General features: G+C 37.7%; 1 protein-coding gene across 1 annotated transcript; it reads right to left on the minus strand.

The window, feature by feature from the left end:
- Positions 1-5148: 5148 nt before the first annotated feature.
- KRR1 (KRR1 small subunit processome component homolog) lies at positions 5149-18037 on the minus strand. The gene is made up of 10 exons (XM_070755739.1): positions 17897-18037; positions 16551-16726; positions 15231-15365; positions 14883-15008; positions 14652-14735; positions 10167-10223; positions 7960-8130; positions 7337-7414; positions 6839-6932; positions 5149-5976 (listed from the first exon to the last, which is right to left on the minus strand). Exons 1-10 carry the CDS (start codon positions 17973-17975, stop codon positions 5828-5830), a joined length of 1149 nt encoding a protein of 382 aa, XP_070611840.1. The 5' UTR covers positions 17976-18037; the 3' UTR covers positions 5149-5827.
- Positions 18038-21359: the final 3322 nt, after the last annotated feature.

Genomic DNA, 21359 nt, shown 5'->3' on the forward strand with positions numbered 1-21359 from the left:
TTTGTAAATCTCAATATGAGCTTTTACAGATTCAGATCTGGTCTTTCTCCAACGCTTCTCTAGAGTTCTCTAGAGTTCTCTTCTGGCGTTTCATTCCCCGGATCTCCTCAGTAAACCAAGGAGACCTCCAGGGTCTGTTGCCAGAGAGAGGTCGCAAAGGCGCAATTCGGTCAAGAGCCTCCGTCGCAGCCCTATTCCAGGCTGCAGCAAGGGACTCCGCTGAGCTGTGGACAAGTGAATCCGGCAAAACCCCAAGCACCCTTTGAAAACCTTCTGGATCCATCAGGCGTCTGGAGCGGAACCTCCTAATCAGTTCCGCCTCCTTGCGGGGGAGGATTGGAGCCTTAAAATCAAGCCGCAATAGAAAATGATCTGACCACGACAAAGGCAATGTCTCTAAGCCCCTTAATATCAGATCATTACTCAACTGTCCCGAGAGGAAAACCATGCTGAGAGTGTGCCCCCTCTCATGGGTCGGGCCGTGAACTACTTGGGTCAGATCCATGGTTGCCATGGTGGCCATGAATTCCTGCGCCAACCCAGAGGATCCACTGAGCAACGGCAGATTAAAATCCCCCAAGACAATAAGTCTGGGGGACTCCACCTTTCACATGATGAAGAGATCCCTTCTGAGGCACCAGAAACTGCAGCACTTTCACCCTTCGCTCTTTTGTTCCCTTTTGTATAAGGCGCACAACACAGCCAATATATGAGCTGCCACTCCTTCAGCCTCTGACGGGAATCCCCTAAACCCGCTCTACTACCAGCTTATTCCAGTAGCTCAGGTGGTTCCGTACCCTCTTCTCTTTGTAGAGGCGGTCCGGGGCCAGTGGCAAAACCCAGGTGCAGACCCCTTACCTTCCACCAATGATAGAAATTTGTTTAACATAGATCCTGAGTTAGCAAAGTTCCTTAATCCGCCTAGTTGACCAACTTGTAGCAGTCCTGCACTCCCTTACCAACCTACTGAGGGATGCATCCAAGCTCCTACACTCGGAAGAGAATTAGAACAGATTTTGCTTAAGAATCATCAAACAGCTGTCTGGGCCGTACAAACTGCTACCTCAGCATCCTTCTTCACAAGGGCTAATCTTACCTGGCTCAAGGAGCTCCAGGAACATGTCCCAGGGGCAGATGTTAGACTCCAGCAAAACGTCAGTAAGCTGCAAAGGCCTTGTTCACTTCATCAGGGATCTCCAGGTCAAACTCTTCCAACTTAACCGGACTTAGATGGGTCCCTGTCACCTCAACTGATTCGTTGTCAGACAAAACTGCATTCCAATCGGAGTCCAGGTCCATCCAGATCTGAGTGACTTTAATAGTGAAAAACATATTAAAGTCCTCAGCACTGCCCTGTGAGAGATTGTCCACCCCACTCCACAAATTGATGGAGCAAGTCACCTTAAACAGGATGGCTGGGTGGGATTCCGCTGATGCAAGCAAGGCAGAAAGATATGAGGATCTTTCGCCACTAAATAAATCTTAATGTAAGAACTTAATAGTGTTCGGTCGGATCCAGATTTATTAGCCCTCCACTGCTTCTCTAGACATCTCTTCTGGCACTTCAACCCCGAGTTCCTCGGTAAACCAAGGTGATCTCCTGGGTCTGCTGCCAGAGGGAGGCTGCAAAGGCGCAATCCAGTCAACAGCCCCCATTGCGACCATATTCTAGGTCATTACCAGGGACTCTGCCATTATTTCCTCTGCCAGTATTTCTCCAAGTGCCCTCTGAAAGCTCTCTGGGTCCATTAGGCATCTGGGGCGGAACTACCTAATTGGTTCTGCCTACCTGCGGGAAAGCCATAGCAGAAAATGATCCGACCATGACAAAGGCGTGATGTCTAAGCCTCTTAAATTCAGATCATTACTCAGCTGCCCTGAGAAGAATATGTCAGGAGTTTGCCCCCCCCCCTCTTGTGAATCGGACCCTGAATTACCTGGGCCAGGTCCATGATTGCCATGGAAGCCATGAACTCCTGGTGCCAACCCGGAGGATTCGCCAAGTGATGACACATTAAAGCCCCCGAAACTGCGTTTGCTGAAGATTTTCCAGGCTATAATAGCCACTCCTCCCCTGGGGTCGCGACTGGTGCCACACGAAACCCAGCTGGGCAAATCTCCGAGAGGAACACCTCCCTTGGAACCCAGTCAGGTCTCAGTCATACATGCTAGGTTGGCTTCCTCATCAGAGAGTAAATCCCAGATGAGGAGAGCTTTATTCACTACCAACCTAGCATTGAGCAGCAGCAGCCTGAGTCCAGTGCCCAGATTTCGCCTATCACCAATACCACGGAACGAGGAATCACTTTCAGGCAGCGAAGTGTCATTCCCTGTGAGCAGCCTACCTCCCAGCTTCCGCCATACTTGCCTCTCCCTGTCAGAACCAGTATGCTCCGGCCCTCTTCCCCAGAGATAGCCTCTCCCACCCCCCAGCTCCCACTCATTCTCAGCAGGCCTGTCAGCATCTCATTCAATCTTCCAACTGTACACCCCTCAAACATATCTAAATGGAATTAAATATACCATTTAATGAATGATCTAAGTGATCTTAGAAGCCGATGTCTTAGAAGAACTTGAACGATTAAAGATAAATAAGGCAATGGGTCCAGATGGCATGCACCCCAGAGTTCTTAAAGAACTCAGATCTGTCATTGCTACCCCCCTGACTGATTTGTTTAACCAATCCTTGTTAACAGGAGATGTTCCTGAGGATTGGAGAATGGCAAGTGTTGTGCCTATCCACAAGAAGGGCAGTAGAGAAGAAGCTGGTAACTACAGGCCAGTTAGCTTGACATCAGTTGTCGTTAAAATGATGGAGACTCTACTGAAAAAGAGGATAAATCAGCACCTAAAAAACAATAAATTATTGGACCCAAATCAGCATGGCTTTACTGAAGGCAAATCATGTCAGACTAATCTCATTGATTTCTTTGACTATGTCACAAAGGTGTTGGATGAAGGTGGTGCCGTGGATATTGCCTACCTGGACTTCAGCAAAGCCTTTGATACGGTTCCACATAAAGAGCTGATAGATAAATTAGTGAAGATTGGACTTAATCCCTGGATAGTTCAATGGATTTGCAGCTGGCTGAAGCATAGACACCAGAGGGTTGTTGTGAATGGTGAGTATTCTGAGCAGAGTCAGGTTACAAGCGGTGTGCCACAAGGGTCTGTTCTGGGTCCTATTCTTTTTAATATGTTTGTGAGTGACATAGGGGAAGGTCTGGTAGGGAAGGTTTGCCTATTTGCCGATGACTCTAAAGTGTGCAATAGGGTTGATATTCCTGGAGGCGTCGGCAATATGGTAAATGATTTAGCTTTACTAGATAAATGGTCAAAGCAATGGAAACTGCAGTTTAATGTTTCCAAATGTAAAATAATGCACTTGGGGAAAAGGAATCCTCAATCTGACTATTGTATTGGCAGTTCTGTGTTAGCAAATACTTCAAAAGAAAAGGATTTAGGCGTAGTGATTTCCGACAGTCTCAAAATGGGTGAACAGTGCAGTCAGGCAGTAGGGAAAGCAAGTAGGATGCTTGGCTGCATAGCTAGAGGTATAACAAGCAGGAAGAGGGAGATTATGATCCCGCTATATAGAATGCTGGTGAGACCACATTTGGAATACTGTGTTCAGTTCTGGAGACCTCACCTACAAAAAGATATTGACAAAATTGAACGGGTCCAAAGACGGGCTACAAGAATGGTGGAAGGTCTTAAGTATAAAGCGTATCAGGAAAGACTTAATGAACTCAATCTGTATAGTCTGGAGGACAGAAGGAAAAGGGGGGACATGATCGAAACATTTAAATATATTAAAGGGTTAAATAAGGTCCAGGAGGGAAGTGTTTTTAATAGGAAAGTGAACACAAGAACAAGGGGACACAATCTGAGGTTAGTTGGGGGAAAGATCAAAAGCAACATGAGAAAATATTATTTTACTGAAAGAGTAGTAGATCCTTGGAACAAACTTCCAGCAGACATGGTAGATAAATCCACAGTAACTGAATTTAAACATGCCTGGGATAAACATATATCCATCCTAAGATAAAATACAGAAAATAGTATAAGGGCAGACTAGATGGACCATGGGGTCTTTTTCTGCCGTCAGACTTCTATGTTTCTATGTTTCTAATAGTACTCTGATAAGTATAGATTTCACTGAAGTGGTCAGTGATTTTTTTAAACATTCATTCATTTATAGGGGTTGAACACATAAAAACTGGGGAATACTGTACTTAAATACTATTCCTTATTTAGTGTTTGAAATGTTTAAAGCAAAGTTAATATTCAATCTCCCCTTTATGTAAAGTAAGAATAATAGCAGATCATAAAGGCTGACAAAGAAGGAATTCATTGTACTTAACATGATTACTGAATATTTAATAACCATATTTTTGTCTTTAATATAAACTGGACAATTCAATTCAAGGTCCTTTCATAAATCAAACTGAAATAATCTGGAAATAGTAATGTATACTGGCAAATAGGTTTCCTTCAGTTTCAAGAGTCCTTTTCATTGATTTAAATGTAAAAAATCTTTTGTTGTATCTTTTTTTTAAAATTAGGGTTTTTAAAATAATTTTAAATATTAGATTTGTTATATGTTGTTTCACTATTCTTGTTAGCATCCCAGAGTCTGCGGAGAAGGGCGGCATACAAGTCTAATGAATGAATGAATGAATGAATGAATGAATGAATGAATGAATGAATGAATGAATGAATGAATGAATGAATGAATGAATGAATGAATAAATAAATAAATAAATAAATCTCTATAAAGACCACATCTAGTGTAGTGCCTCCAGTTTTGGTCACCACACATTTCAAAAAAGTCATTGAAACTCTGTAGAAAGTGCAGAAGAGAGCAACCAGTATGATATGGGGACTAGAAACTGAAACATATGAAGAGAGATTGCAGGAACTGAACATGGCTAGTTTGGAACTTTCTGATAGTGAGAGCGATCAACCAATAGAATAGCTTGCCTGCGGAGGTTGTGAGAGCTCCAACACTTGAGACTTTCAAAGGGAGACTGGATTGCCATTTATCCGAAATGGTGTAGGGACTTCTGCCTGAGTGGGGGTGTTGGACTAGATGACCTAAAGGTCCCTTCCAACTCTAATAAATAAATAAACATCCATGATTTTAAATACATTTTCAAAATGTTTTTTTATAAATTAAAAAAGTACAAATAGAAGAAAAAGGTCTTCTTCCACAGTGAACATAAAGTTATTATTGACAACGTTCACAAAGTTCTATTCTACTCCGCTTATCATATTATTGGCTCTTGACTGATCTGAAAGAAAAAAGCAACTCAACATTCAACTGCAGACAGCATTTAGAAAGCAAAATTCTCCAATAATATAAACAAAACGTACAGCAGTCCTCTTCCAAAAAGATTGAGGAAACATAAAAATAGTTTATGAAAATCTAGTAAACAAAACACATCAATTAATAAAGCAATATACATTTATTTAGAAAATGTTTCAGCTGCCCTCAGAAAACATGTTACTTCTTGTAATGTTCTAGATAACTGTTCAGAGACCCATGCAATAAAACAAATAAAACTACGTTTGTTGATATTTGTATACTGCACAAAATCTTCTCAATGATAATCCTATGTATAATGTCACTCTTACACCAATAAGCTATAAGACAACTGTTTATTCTAAAGGATATCACTTGTATGGAAATATTTCCCATATTGCTTAAAATACAACAGAGCAAGCTGTCAGTTTTAGGTATTTTTCCTTTGTTTCCCCTCAAGGAATGCAACTTTTTATCTTCTACATTGAGTTCATAGCTTTTCTCCTTGCAAAAAGTGAAGTGCTATAACTTTAAAGATGGTTTCTTTTTCTTTTTACCAGCTACAATTTTTAATTTAACGTCTTCTTCGGGTAGTGCTCCAAGCTTCTTCTTCTTTGCTTTTTTAACCTTTTCTTTAATTGCGTCAATATCAATCTTTGTTTCAGTTGTTGCTATAGAGTAAAAAAAATAATAATTTTAATTAAGATGCCTTTTCCAAGAGAAATGGAAAACATTTACAAGCATAACAAAATAAATTAACTTTTCAATGAAAGCCTAAAATGAAAAAAAAACAGTTACACGCCAAGCTAATGAATCCAATTATATTAAAGTGCCCTACAAAGATGTTGCTAAAGAGATTATTTTTCAATGGAAGTTTTTAATTCAACTATAAGATACAGATTTTGGATCTGTATGAGTTATGAATTAAACTTAAATAACTTCCAAAGCCTATTAATATAGTATTTCAGATTAATCTAGTTATTAAGTTTTCGGAGAGGGGCGGCATATAAATCCAATAAATTGAATTGAATTGAATTAATGCTCCAAATAGTAAACTTGGTCTTAAACTAATAGTCAGTCAGCCTAGGAAATCTGGGAGAATAGAAATAGAAGTTATTTGAAGAAATTTGGTAACTGTTTTTGTCTACAAAAAGTAGATAGAGTCCTTTACTATCTGTGAACTTTGATTTATCCCATCTTTCTTAAAATACTATTTATAGGGTGGATTAGTTCTTTGTCTTGCATATCACAAGCTCTTAATTTTATAAATTAACTGTTCAGGCATTTTCAGAATGTAAATGTCAAGACAGAAATATTCTTGATGCCATATGTATTTCAAAAAACAATGCATTTCCTTGGATTAGAATATAATTATATTGTTTACAAATTAAACTTCCATTTATATTTTTGGCCCTCAGTCTTCTCAACAGAGAACTCTGGAAGTAGTAATTTATTCTGTAACAGATCAAAATGCTTCCTCTCAATACAGAGACTATCTTTTATAAAACAATAATAAGAAGAAACCAATCTTACTTTTCTTTGGTTTTACAACAGGCTTTTCTTTAGGTGGAATAAAAGCTTTATTTCTCTCCTCTTGTCGCTTGCTAATTGCTTCTGCTTGCTTTGCCTAAAAATAAAAAAAGATTATGTAGCATATACAAAATTAAATACATATTTCCAATTAACAAATCTTTCTTTCTTTCTTTCTTTCTTTCTTTCTTTCATTCATTCATTCATTCATTCATTCATTCATTCATTCATTTATAGGCTGCCCAACTCTTTCTGGGCAGCATACAACATTTAAAAACAATTTAAAAACCCATAGATAAAAAAGTATCATTCATAATTTTTGACCAAAGCGAGGTGGTGTCATATTGCTCAATGGCCCCAGGCCTACTGGCAAAGCCAGGTTTTCATGGCTTTCCAAAAAGCCAGTAAGGTGTAGACAGTATGGACCTCCGGAGGCAGCTGATTCCAGAGAGTCGGGACACAAGCAGCAAATATGTTAATAAAGAAATCAAGGGACTGTACCTTTATTTCTTCTATTCTTTTACGCTTCTTTTGACTTTTTTTCAAGAAATATTCACCACTTGCTAATTCTTTATCAACCTGTATAAATAGCATGAGCATATATTCCACAGTAAAAATTGTTGCCTTGATTCCTTATTTAAAAAATCAGAAGTTAATAGTTTTCATAATGCAACATGAAAGCCAAGTGATATTAAAATTGAAAAGTTACTGTTAAACATAAAACTATTTTCACTTATGCACAATCAATTTATACTATTATTGGTTTAACCTACTAAGTTCATTTTGGGTAGCAAATCAATGCACACATACATTGCAATGAAAGACAATTATTTCCAATAAATTGCAATTGGTTATTGTTATCTTTAGGCTATATTTATAGGGATTGGTTAAATTTCATAATACACTAAAATGAGACATGTGGAACCTGTGCCATCCAGATGATATAGAGTTATCATTTATTTATTTATCACATTTTGGAACTGCCCATCTTCCTCACAACCCACATTTGAAGGCTACCTTCTCTTAAATATCTGGTACATCATAGTTTGGTATCCATGTACTAAAGGTATCACCTATCTGGAAATTCCTTTAGGTTGTTCAGTAAAATTTCAGATTATACAGACCTGACTCTCTGGTTGTGGAGGTGGGAAGGGAGTGTATTCTTTCTTGACAGTTTTCTTCTTTGGTTCCTTCCTTTTGTTCAAATTCTTATGTTTGAACTTGGGCAAAAAACGTTCCCAGTTGTCTGATCTTAATTCAGGATCTTTTGACAATTCTCTCTTAATCATTAGTGTCTTCAAACATATTAAAATATCAAGCAGTAAGTTAGAAGAAAAACTCTATTGATTTATCTAGCCTAAGAAAAAAATCAGGTTTCATATCATATCACAGATATTTAAAGTTTAGCAAAATTTGTATGCCACCCAACTCCAGTGGACTCTGGGCGGCTAAACAACATATAAAAACAACTTTAAAAATTATAGTATCAGTCATTGCAGAAGGATACCATGGTTAATGGTATTGAACACAGCTGAGAGATCAAGAAACACCAGAATAGTGGCCCCTATCCCGGGCACACCAGAGATCATCCAACGGCGTGACCAAAGTGATTTCAGTGCTGTAACTGTGTCTAAAACCAGATTGAAATGGGTCAAGATAATCTGCTTCCTGCAAGGATCACAGGAGTTGGAGTGCCACAATTTTCTCAACAACCTTGCCCACAAAGATCAGATTGGAGACTGGACAGTAGTTATTCAATAAGGCCGGATCCAAGGGAGGCTTCTTAAGGAGTGGCTTCATAAGCTTACTTTAGCAGTTGCAGGAAGGACCCCTCACTCAAAGAAGCATTGATTAACATCTGGAGCCAGCCTCGTGTCACCTCCCTGCTGGCCGAGAGCAGCCAAGAGGGGCACACGTCCAATAAAAATATTAAAATAAAAATATTAAAATGAAATAGACTCACTTAATAACTGTACATATTAACACAGGATAAAGTGATCCAATTATAAGTAACAGCTCAATTTAATGATTCTTTCTCTTAGATGTATTTTTTTAAAACAAGTAGTCCTTGACATGACAGTTCCTTCATTGAACATTCAAAATTGACACTACTGAACAAACAGATTTACATTCTGCCAACTTTTCATTATGGCTGCTAAGCCCAATAGTTTTAAGAGGCTTTGGCTTTTGTTTGTGGATTAAAACAAAAGCACACATTACTAAAGGACATTGGTTTCAATAAAATAACCCATTCCATTTAAATAGAAGCAGCCACACTATTGTACCCACAAAACATGCACATGGTTGCACTAGGTGAGGATTGCTTAACTGCCTTAGATACCCCAGGCTCTATTTAACAATCTGAACGATCACTTAAGGAAAACCATGACATGGTCCTAAAGTTGAGCTATGTCGTGTGGTGACCTGCTTAATGATTCCAATGACGTATGATCAAAATTCTGGATTGTATTGTGATTGTACGTCAAGGACCATCTGTAGAACCAATAAACTGCAAAAAATAAGAAGCAAATTGCACATTTATTTGAGTTTTGTATTCAAATGAATTTGTAATCTATACTACTAGGTGTAGAAAACTTCCATGATCTTTTCATGGATTCCCCCTTGGGCAGTTGGAAGAATTTTTGCCATTTTCAATAGCAGGGAAACTGAAAATAAAACAGCTAAGAATCCATTGCAAAATTACTGCATTCCCTTGTTCTCTGGCCATGGCTCACAACTCGTATTCTGTAGAACTGATATCATGTTTATTTGATAAGTTTATTATTCAGGGTGCCAGGAGGAAAGCATTTTGAAATTCCCTGATATTTCCCTGACATTTCCCTGTAACTTGCGATCTAGTTAAAGCACGGTCATAGATGACATCATACCAAATAGCTAAGCTGTGGAGAAATATAGATAGCTGAGGAAGCAAGTTGTTGCCACAGTTATGCTCATTTTTGCTTGACTATGCCAGGCACCACAATCCTTTTTTTTTTTACATGATTTACAAAGCAAACATTTTAATACAGTTTGTTTTCTTTCCCTGATTTATTCCATTTTTTTCACGAATTCCCTGATATTTCCTAAACCACCAATGTCTCTGATAATTCCCTGATTTCCCTGTTTTCCAGGTTTGCTGAACACCCTGTTATTATTCTCTGGTGTCTATTGAATATTGAGTTTGGGATTCAATTCAATCAATTTCACTGCAGAATTCTGGAAAAACTTACAATTCCTCTGCCCAAAACACAGCATGTTCAAAGGGATGTTAAAAAGATAACATATCAACAAATCAGCCAAAATTATTTTAGATCAAATATTTTTATTTTACCTTGATATTATATATGGGATGGATATTCTTCATGGTATCCAAAACAACTTTCCTAACCTATATTTATTAAAAAGACAAGATTTCAAACTGATTAATTTTAATGATTTAAACCAAAGGTAAGCAAACCTTTTCAGATATGTGGCCACATGCTGTACATTGTTTCTGTCCTGTCCAAGTGCTGAGGTGTAGGACTAAAATTTAGGTTCCATTTCTCCCTTTGGATATTTTTTTGTTGGGCATTAAGAAAGTGGGAGATGTTAAGAGGCAAAACTGATATCTTATACTCTGAAGGGGGAGAAAACTCTGGAATTGCTAATGAATGGTAAAGGCTGCATGTAACTTGTAGGATACAGGTTAGTTACCTTGAGTTAAAATATCTATCATATTTTTCAGAGTATAAGACACACATTACTTTTGGGGGAGGAAAATAGGAGGGAGAAATCTACCTACCACATCATTTTTATATGCGAAACATGGTTAACTACATCTCTCCCCAACTCCATTATCACTACAAAAAACTACCACGTTTCCCGATCTGATCGTGCAACCCGTAGATGAGGTGGAGTTGCAATCTTCTACAAGAAATCAGTCAAGGTAAAACAAATCCAAGTTAAACAAGAACTTTACCTCCCTGAAACTATCATCTGTGAACTAACCTCAGACACCACACTCCGCTTCCTCCTATGCTATAGAGCCCCAGACTATGACATCTCACACGCAAACAAGTTAACCTCACTACTAACGTGGGCAACCTCCTACCAACATCCCCTCATATTTCTTGGCGACCTAAACCTACCACATATTAACTGGTCCCTAAATGAATGCACAACTGAATCCATTCACACCAGACACAACAACTGCCTAGACCTCATCTTCTGCAACAGTTTACTCTCAATTTATGGACTCCAAGTAAGAGAACCCTTTTCTAACAGTGACCACAGCACAATCGACTTTTGCCTCAACGTACATCCTCTCATAAACAACACCAAACGCAGAACAACCAATTTCAACTTTAAGAAGGCCAACTATGACAACACAGACTCTGACCTCTCATCTCGATTGGAACACAATATTCTCTGGCTGTATCACTGTAGATGACTATTACAATAAATTTCTGCTCGAGATCCAAAGAGTAATAAAATCACATGTACCGCTAATATACACCAAAACCAAGAGAAATAAATTACCCATAAAAATAAGAAAGCTACAATCCAAAAAAAATTACTTTGGGGTAAAAACAAAACAGGCTACGTCGCAAACTTTAAAAACTGCTATAAAAATTTATGTCATCAAATAAAGACTGAATGTACCAACTATCATATCAAACAAGAAGAAAACCTCCTATGCACGAAGTCCATTCATACCTTCTATAACTTTGTAAACAACAAACTTAAAGACTCTAGATCCATCCCACCACTTATGGGACCAAATCACAAAGAGTATATTGATGAAACAATTAAAGCCAACCCCTTTAACAACTTCTTCAGCTCTGTCTTTGTGAATAATAACGGCTCATGCCCAGCATTTCCTAGTCGCACCCCAACTAACTTCAATGATCTAACACAAATCGACTTTACCGAAGAAAATGTTAAGAAATCACTGCACAACCTAAGACCATCTCTATCTATCGGACCTGACGGACTATGTGCATACTTCTTTAAAAAACTCTCAACTCTGGCTGAACACCTAAGCATAATTTTCAAAATATCTTCTACAACTAGCTCCCTACCTAAACTCTGGTCTCTAGCCACGGTCATCCCTATTTTCAAAAAGGGTGACCTACTTTCCAATAAACAATTCAGTTTCAGAAAAAAATTATCCTGCAACCTGCAACTTTTACACTGCAAAAACATATGGACTACCCAAATTGACCAGGTAAATCAATTGAGGCAATCTACATAGACTTTTGCAAAGCCTTTGATTCAGTAGTTCACAACAAACTTCTTATGAAACTAAAATCTTATAGCATCTCAGGACCACAGCACAACTGGATATCAGCATTCCTGTCAAACAGACAACAGGGGGTCAAAATAGGTAATGCCATATCTAATCCTGCTCCAGTTAACAGTGGCGTTCTCCAAGGCAGTGTCCTAGGACCTACTCTCTTTATACTCTACATAAACAATCTCTGTGACAATACTACAAGCAATTGTGTTCTTTTGCTGATGATGTTAAGCTATTTAATACCTCTGATAATACTTCTACCCTTCAAAAGGACCTTGACCATGTAGCTGAATGGTCTAACAACTGGCAACGGCAAATCTCATCCAACAAATGCTCTGTCCTACACATTGGTAAAAAGAATCCGAATACTAAATACATACTTGGACAAACTGAACTCGCAGAAGACCCTCACTCAGTCAAAGACCTTGGAGTACTCATTTCCAATGACCTAAGTGCCAAAGCCCACTGCAACAGTATTGCAAAAAAAAGCTCTAAGAGTCACAAACTTAATTCTACACAGCTTTTTCTCTAGAAGCACCGATCTACTAACCACTGCATAACAGACATTAATACAATTGAAGGAGTCCAGAAATACTTCACAAGAAGAGTCCTCCACTCCTCCTCACGCAACAAATTACCTTACTCCTCCAGACTTCAATTACTATGTTTAGAAAATTTACAGCTACGCCGCCTCCGAACAGATTTAACTGTTGTGCATAAAATCATACATCACAATGTATTCCCTGTTAGCGACTACTTCACCTTTAACAACAACAACAATACAAGAGCATGCAATAGATACAAACTAAATGTAAATCGCTTCAAACTAGACTGCAGAAAATACTATTTCAGCTATAGAGTGGTCAACCCCTGGAATTCACTACCGGACTCTGTTGTTTCTTCCCCCAATTCCAAAATCTTCAACCTTACATTATCTACAATAGACCTCTCCCCTTTTCTAAGAGGTCTGTAAGGGGTGTGCATAAGTGCACCTTTGTGCCTACCATTCCTATCCTAATGTCTTTTTTATCTTTTCTATCTCTACTTTATACTTACATTATGTTAAACATACTATAATACAATACTATATTTATATGACAAAATAAATATATTAAATAAATATATTAAATAAATAAATAAATAAATAATAGCATACTTAGTCTGTTCAGCTTCAGCAATTTTTTTATCCCCTGGTTAGGCCTGGAAAAGGCTTTTTCAGAGGGAGTAGGAATGAAAACAAGCTTGCAAAGACCTAGGGCAGGAAAAACTGCTTCCAAGGGAGTAGGAATATAAATAAATGCTGTAAGCCAGGAAGATCATTAGCACCATGTTAGGGCTGAAAAAGCCTTTTTCAGAGGGAGTAGGAATGAAAACAAGCCTACAAAGACTTAGGGTTGGGAAAAAATCTTCGGAGAGAATAGGAAGCCAGGAAGATTGTTATCAGTTAGGGCAGGGGTGGGCAATTAATTTTGCCATGGGGCCGCATGAGAAATTGGGATGGTTTTAGAGGGCCGGACCCTGGCCTGAGCTAAACACCCAGACCCACTCTACAGACCCCTAATTGTTTGCTTTACGGCAACATGGTGCACCACAGTCATTGCGCTGGAGTGCTTGCGTGGTTTCTGTGCTTGCTCTTGGTAGGAGGTCAGGGTCCGCTCCAGTGCGAGGATGAAAGAGCTCACTGCATCTGCCTGGACTCCTCCGGTTCCTGCTTTCCTCATGATTCAACGGGAAAGCAAGAATCGAAGGAATTCTGGCAGATGCGGTGAGCTCTTTCATCCTCGCACTGGAGCAGACCCTGACCTCCGCAGACCGGTCACAGATAGCGGGCTGGCCAGATTCGCCCCACGGACTGCCCCTTGCCCAGGTCTGAGTTAGGGCTTGAAAAAAAAGCTTCGGAAAAGGTACATTTGGGGTATAAGACGCACCCAAATAAGAAGGTGTGTCTTATACTCTGAAAAATACAGTAATTCCTAGATTTTAAATATGTATGATTATATATCCTTTAGTCATTTAAAAAAACTAATGAAGATATAATCTGGAACATTGGTAGTTAAATTTTACATATTGCACAAAGGGCTACTAGTATGTAAGAATTTGGATCAGATCTAATTTGTATTCTATTCTTTAGTGGCACACTGATTTGTTCAGCAATGATCAAATTTATGATAGCAAGACATTATGATACAATGTTCCTTCTAAATCATGTTTTGTCTTGCATAACATAACTATAGAGTTTAGCTTGTTAGATAAAATTCTGTTAATACAATATATAGAACTTCAATATAAGTACTGATTTCTTAGGAAATTTCCCAACATCAAATATTTATTACAATTATGGACTAGTATATAGGTTATTTCTTTTTAATGTATATTCATTTTATATTAATATATAACATTAACCGCCCCGAGTCTGCGGAGAGGGGCGGCATACAAATCCAATAAATAAATAAATTAAAATAAATAAATAAATAAATTAACAAATTTAAATGAAATAAATGAATTGAATGTGCAAAATGTCATATCCCAAGGTGATCTTACCTCTTTTAAACCATTAAAAGGTCCAAGAGCTGAAACAGTGTTCCCCTGAACCATGATATAGCAGCTGGTTAATATTTCTAGCGCCTATATCAAAATATAACAGTATATATTTCAGAATGTAATTCTCATAAGCAGGTATTTTACTGAATATGAAAGCAAGCATTCAGATCACATTTATAGAGGACATATTTTTGAATAAGCATGCATACGAGTTAAAAGAACAAGACATACCTTTAGAGTAGATCCATTTGGACCAATAAGCCTCTGTCTTCTTTTTATAAATCTTTCTCTATTTCTGACCAAGGACCCTATTTTAATGATGTCACATGCAATATCATCTTCAAGGACACGTACAGACTGAATGGAAATCAGAGACATATAATCAAGTACCTTGTTATAACATATTCATTTTCTTTTAAGAAAATTCTGATTCAGGACTTTTAATCAGGTTGAGTTTGTTTTGTATTTGTATTAGATTTGTATGCCGCCCCGAGTCTTCGGAGAGGGGCGGCATACAAATCTAAGTAATAAATAAAATCAGAGCTCTTGAAATTAGTTTTAAAAGATAGAAAAACAAACCTGTTCAAATGGAACACTTCTGGCTAGAAGTTTTATTAAATCTCGGGCTCTGATGATGATATATGGATCAAAGGTCTTCTTTGTTGTGCTGACAGTCATGCTTCCTTCAATTAGGTCTAAGACTGCTTTTATATGCTGTAGCATAAGAGAACAAACTATTCTCAGAAGAACAGCATAAATTTTTTAATAATCTCAAAAATGTATGTTATCAGTAAAATTTACAAACAAAAAAAGTATTGGTATCTGGGAACAAAGAAGAATTAAACATTTTCATAATGGTAAGGGTTTCACTTAAAAACCTTAAGCAGATGCCTTTTTAAATTAAAAAAATTTATATGAAGAATGTTTCTTCATATTGTAGCCTATGCTCCAACGATGCTTCCACTGCAGTCTTTGAAATCCTCCAGGTCCTTTCCTACTTTTTCCTTTTGTTATCTATTTTCTGCCATTGCTAAATAGCTGGAACCTTTTACCTGGGAAGTCAATCTGGATCCAAAAGAATTAAAGGTAGAATAGAGGGGATGATCAGATGGACACATTTTAAGACATGTAACTGCTCTGGGGACCCCAAAATCTTGGTATCAATATTACTCCTTTTGCTTTCAAATCTTATTAATCAATCATGTGAAATACTTTACTTAAATACACTGTATCTAAGTATTATAAGTCTGTAAGTATTATATTGTGCAGTGAATATAGAAATAGCTTGCTTATGGAGCATATTATGACAGGCCTCTATCTACATATTTGGAAAGTCACAAAGTAGACAGTGAATAAGAGAGTCATCTATAGGTGGCATGCAGAGCCCTTTCTATGGGCATACACACTGTTGTCAGCTGCTCTTCTGGGTTCTGTCACATGCACGCGTACAGGCAAGCTGGTCCAGCGCGCATGTACACCGGTTGCTCTCTTCTGGGTTCCAGTGCTGGTGTGCATGTGCGCATCAGAATCCAGCAGAGAACAGCTGGATACCATGCATGCATACAACAGAACACGGAAGAGCAGTTGGCCAGTACACATGCATGCCGGACCAGCTGGCTGGTGCACAAGCACGCAACAAAACATGGAAGAGCAACTGGCCACTGCATGCATGTGCACTACTCCCTTCCAGGGTCCAGTGCTCTGGTGTTCCAGCATGCACATGCATGCACATACATGCTCCAGTTTTGGCACTCAGAGCTGAAATGATTAACCATCACTGATCTATAGTAAATAGCTGTTATTCATCAATATAGCTAAGTCATGACTTTGCTCAAAATCCATGCTTTTTAAGTGGATTGGTAACATTATCTCTATGAAAGTGTAAATAAAGATTCTTACATGTTCATTCAAAGCTTTCTGCACTAATGGCCAGCTTTCTTTTAAGTAAGCTTCTCTGTATTTAGGAAAAAGAGTAGCAAAGCTGCTTTCTTCCAGAAGCCCTCTAGGGTTATCTTCTTTGGTAAAAGGTGGTTCTTTCCATCCATCAGGCACAGTGAGAAGTTCCGATTCATCTTCTGCTTACAAAAATATTTATGTTACAATGTTTCCCAAATATAAAAACATTTGGATTAGAGATTATTAGCTTGAGAGACAGAAGGTACAGCAACAAGTTCTATTCCACCTCTTCAAAGAAAGAATACACTCAAGTGTGCATGGGATTCCTTAGATCAAAAGGAAACAGTGGCAAGTGCCAATCTGGAGCAAGAAAAAGACCTGGCAAGGAGATGCATTTGCCCCTTTGTTGGTGGCAAATCTACCATAATCCATCAATTACTGGTTATAAATGCAGCCATTGTAACACTTTCAAAAAAGGCTAATTAAATAAAGACCCTTTCAGAGCTGTATGCAACAAAATTTCATTTTAATGTACATTCAAAGTGACAATAAAGTTATTCTAAGTTCTACGTGTCAACTTTTTCAATAACTGGGGACTCCCATGTATTTTCTTGCAATCCTCTTACAAAGTTTACACTCCAGCTTTGGAAAAAAATCTAAAAGTGGAGCATTTCCTAAGACTTGCTGTTGAAAAAAAAAATAAGAAAGAAAACCATCACCACCTCCCAAAACAGGTAACAGTGAAGCAGTCTTTCTTTCAGAAACCAGTGTGGTTTGACAGTTCCCTCTCATTCTAGACATACAAAAATACTTTATCTCCCTATATATAGAACTTTAATATATAATACTAGAAAAGCGGGAGAGCCGACACTATGGTATGGTATGCTTTGTATACATCTTCTCTTGAAAGAAAAAGCACAGCCACTCAGAATTTAGCTGTTTTCCACTTTTTAGCCCAAGAGCATTCACAGCAGTTAATAATATATTGAAGGAAAAATTAATCCGAACACACTAAAACGTTAGCTATAAATATCAGGCATATAATTCTAAAATGAATTTAATTTAAAAATAAACAAATGACATCCACTGCATAGTTATCATCTACGTAGAGGATAAGAATACCCTATCTGGTGGTCTGCAAAAATACCGACGACCAAAAGGTGCTTTGCATTTCTTAGCGGTGTGGATTTTGAAGCTCAGCTACGATAAGCAGCACCGAGCAGCAACCAGCCAGCGATCTTGGCAGGCACAGTATGTTATTTGCTTATGCGCTCAGGTGCTTCTTTTAAAAAAGAATGGACGGCACGTCCGACTAGCCGTCACGCTTCAACACGGGAGGATGGCATCACCTGGGGCCGCGTTGTCGGTCTTGGGGAGTCGGGTCGCACCTCCACGTTTCCGGCGTCCAGGCTTCCCAGAGGCCGCCATGCTGTTCTCGCTTCGCAGCGCCGCGAAATCCCCGCCTCCCAGCGGACACGTGACAAAACGGAAGCGCAGATGCGATGACGGAGAAGGTCGGCGGAATGTTCCATAGAGATACAACAATAGGATGTTAGAAAACTTAAAATTGTGGTAAATTTCTCTGACGACTTTTTTTCCCAACGCTACCTCCTATTTGTCTGTAATTTGCCTTGGCAATAAAATAAATCCGGAATCCGTTTTAAGACCAAATTACTAATACAGAATCCATCAAGGGGAATATGTTTGACGATTCCTTCCAATTTTAGAAACCTACAGCCGTTCGAATCGTAATTTCAAAGGATGCTTTGCAATACAGTAGTACATTCTGAAGATGCTTCCATTATTATGATTTCTGAATAAGAACCGACCTTCTGTATTAAAAGCTGGACTTCTAATGAGAATTCCTATCTTGATTATTATTCTAGATGTTCTTTTGGATGTAATTAATTAAAATCCCTAAGGTTAACTTAAAATAACTCCAGAACTCACCTCACATATATAACTTTCTTTTGTAATTTACCCAAACGATTAAAATCAAGAAAACCTCTTGGTTAATTTTATACAAACCCTTGTATAATGTGATTGATGTGTATACTGTATATTGTGTTTTCCGTATCTAATATAATTTCTCATTGAATAACTATTAATTGAGGTTAGCTCTTGTTAAATTCCATACTTTTCACCCTTTCACAAACTTGGTCCAAAAATTCTCATGATTCCTGAATTTTACTAGCAATAATTAAAAAAATAACTAATCTTTAAAAGCATATTTTCTTAGAAATAATTAGCATGGAGTTATGGCTACCAATTCTACTAATCCTTTTTCCAGACTTACAGTACAGTACTGTATTTGGCATCCTGTGGTAATGCCATATTTCATAGCTAGCCAAATGCTATAAAAATCTTAGCAATGAAGGCCAACTGAGCATTTGCTAGATAAGATCTTTAGAAATTTTTTTTTTTACTTTTCCAAATTCTAATATATTCTAAGGAGGATACTGTATTCTAAGAAATATATCCATTGAAATCCCTGCAGGATCAAGTGGTATATTTTCATCAGATCAAACATGACTTCCATAATGTGACATGTGACTCATTTACTAGTTCTTTTTTTCTGTGCGTTTTAAAAATTACTAGAGAACCCTGTGATCCACTGGGTCATTCTTTGAGAGAAAAATATTACAGTCTGATAACTCTTGAAAGAGCATTAAATGTTATGCTAGCAATGCTGAAGATAAAAAATAATATATTCTAAGAAGGATATATTCTGAGAAAATAATATATCATAAATAGAAAAAATAATTGTAGTGGAAAATGAACTTCAATAAAAGGGTTGTGTTTACTTACCTAAAAGGAAGGCAAAAAAGCAGTGATACTAGGAGTGACTTCCAACTTCCCCACTGACTTTGTTGGTAACTGATAGAGGAACACTGGAAATTGTGATTGTGTGAATGTCAGGATGTTGGCCATAATTTTGTGAATAAGACTGGTCTGGCCATCATGGAAATTTTAATTCTTTAAGTTAGCAGATTTTAGGTACCTTGATTCAAAAATTGTTATGGTATAAATGCATCTTGGGTTATTTTGAGGGTACTAACAGACAAATAAATTGTTATAATGAGAGTTTTAGTAGCATATAGAGAAATTATAATTGTTCCCCAGTCTGTTTTACAACTCTAAGATTTCTAGATATGTCATATAAGTAGTAACCAAGTCCAAACCAGTTTGCTTATCACTTTAAAAAATAGTCAAAATTGAGTAGATACTGCCATCCACTTATGCCTACTTAAAGCTGTGTGGTTTATTGTTTCAGTAGTTTGTGTGAGAGGGCAGGCTGCCTGAAAATTGGCAAGCACGTGGACTGATGGAGCCCTGCCCCTTAAGATCCAACCCTCACCTAACCTCAACCTCTCCTAGCTGTCTAGCAATGAACAGCTATAAAAGCCAAGCAGAGAGGTAACTGAGTGGAGGTGCATGATGTTGGCATTGTTCCTAATGTGAGAGGGTTTCTATTGCTTTATGGGAATAGAGCCACTGGGAGCAGCCTAGTGCTAATAGAAATGCTTTTCTTTAGCACTGGGGATCACAAATTGTAGTAATCTAGTTCTTCTAGTAGGAGTTCATGAAGAAGTATGTGAGAAAGAACTGCAAACACTACCCATTGTGTGCTTGGTGTGGGTTTGCCTAAAGGCCAAAAAGACTTGCGTTTGTCTGAAGCCCACTGACCTTAAATATAGATAAAAGAACCTGTGACAATTAATAAAAGCTTTTTTAGCATTGAACTTTCCACTAACAAATCTTATTTTGGTATACATTAGAATATGGATCTGTCTGGCTGGAAATTGGCCTTATCCATTGCTCCAGGATCTATCCACAGCTTCTCAAGCTGCAGTTTTGACCATGAATCAAGATAAGGACAGTGTTCATCATTCAGCCAATATTTGTATTCAGTCTTTTTAAAAACCTTGTTTGTATTTTGTCTCTAGCAAATAGCATCATACATAAAATTCTGTATATGTATAAAAAGTTATTTTAGAAGAAGTAATATTTTTCCCAAAACCTCATAATCATAGCATAAAGGGAATTGCACAAGCAAAATCATGGTGTCCTGGAATTTGTGATAAATTTTGGAAGGTACGATAGTACCTTAGGTAATTATTCGACTTCTTTTACTGTTTTGTATTTATTCTTATATTTGTTCTGATATTGTAAGCTGCCCTGAGTCCTTCGGAATTGGGTGACATAGAAATCAAATAAATAAATAATAAGTAAATAAATAAGTATTTTTTGGGGGGTATTTCTTTCCTCCATACAAACTTTGTCAATACATTTCAAAATACCTTCTATTCGTGTTACAATAAAAGCAGTATTGTGTTAGTACATCAAGTATAATCATCCCCAAAAAATTACAGATTCCAAATTAGTTACTTTTAGTCAGTGAAGGGCTACCATTGTTTTTTACTACCATACTGTGGGCGTGGTTTATGCAGGATGCCATGCATTTTCTTTCAACATCTTTCAGTGCAAATTGGGTGCTCTGAGGTGGAGCTCCATTTTCGGTATCCCACTACGTTCCCCCCCATCTGCGCAGTTGCCCACCCCTGCTTTCAGCATACATCAAACCTCTAAGCCCTGGCCTCCAATTTTGTCATCCAGATAAATAATTTTCTGTTAATTGAATTCAACATTGATTTCCTTTTAATCTTATTTAATCTTATTATTTAATAATCAATAATCAATCAACACTCCTCAAATTGCCACCCCTCTTGCCAAACCCCAAAAGCTTTTTTCTTTATCTTTTTATAATCCATTTTTATCTTTTTATAATCCATTGACTTCTCTTTTCCTCCT

Source organism: Erythrolamprus reginae, chromosome 6, assembly GCF_031021105.1.
Source record: "Erythrolamprus reginae isolate rEryReg1 chromosome 6, rEryReg1.hap1, whole genome shotgun sequence".
NCBI lineage: Eukaryota > Metazoa > Chordata > Lepidosauria > Squamata > Dipsadidae > Erythrolamprus > Erythrolamprus reginae.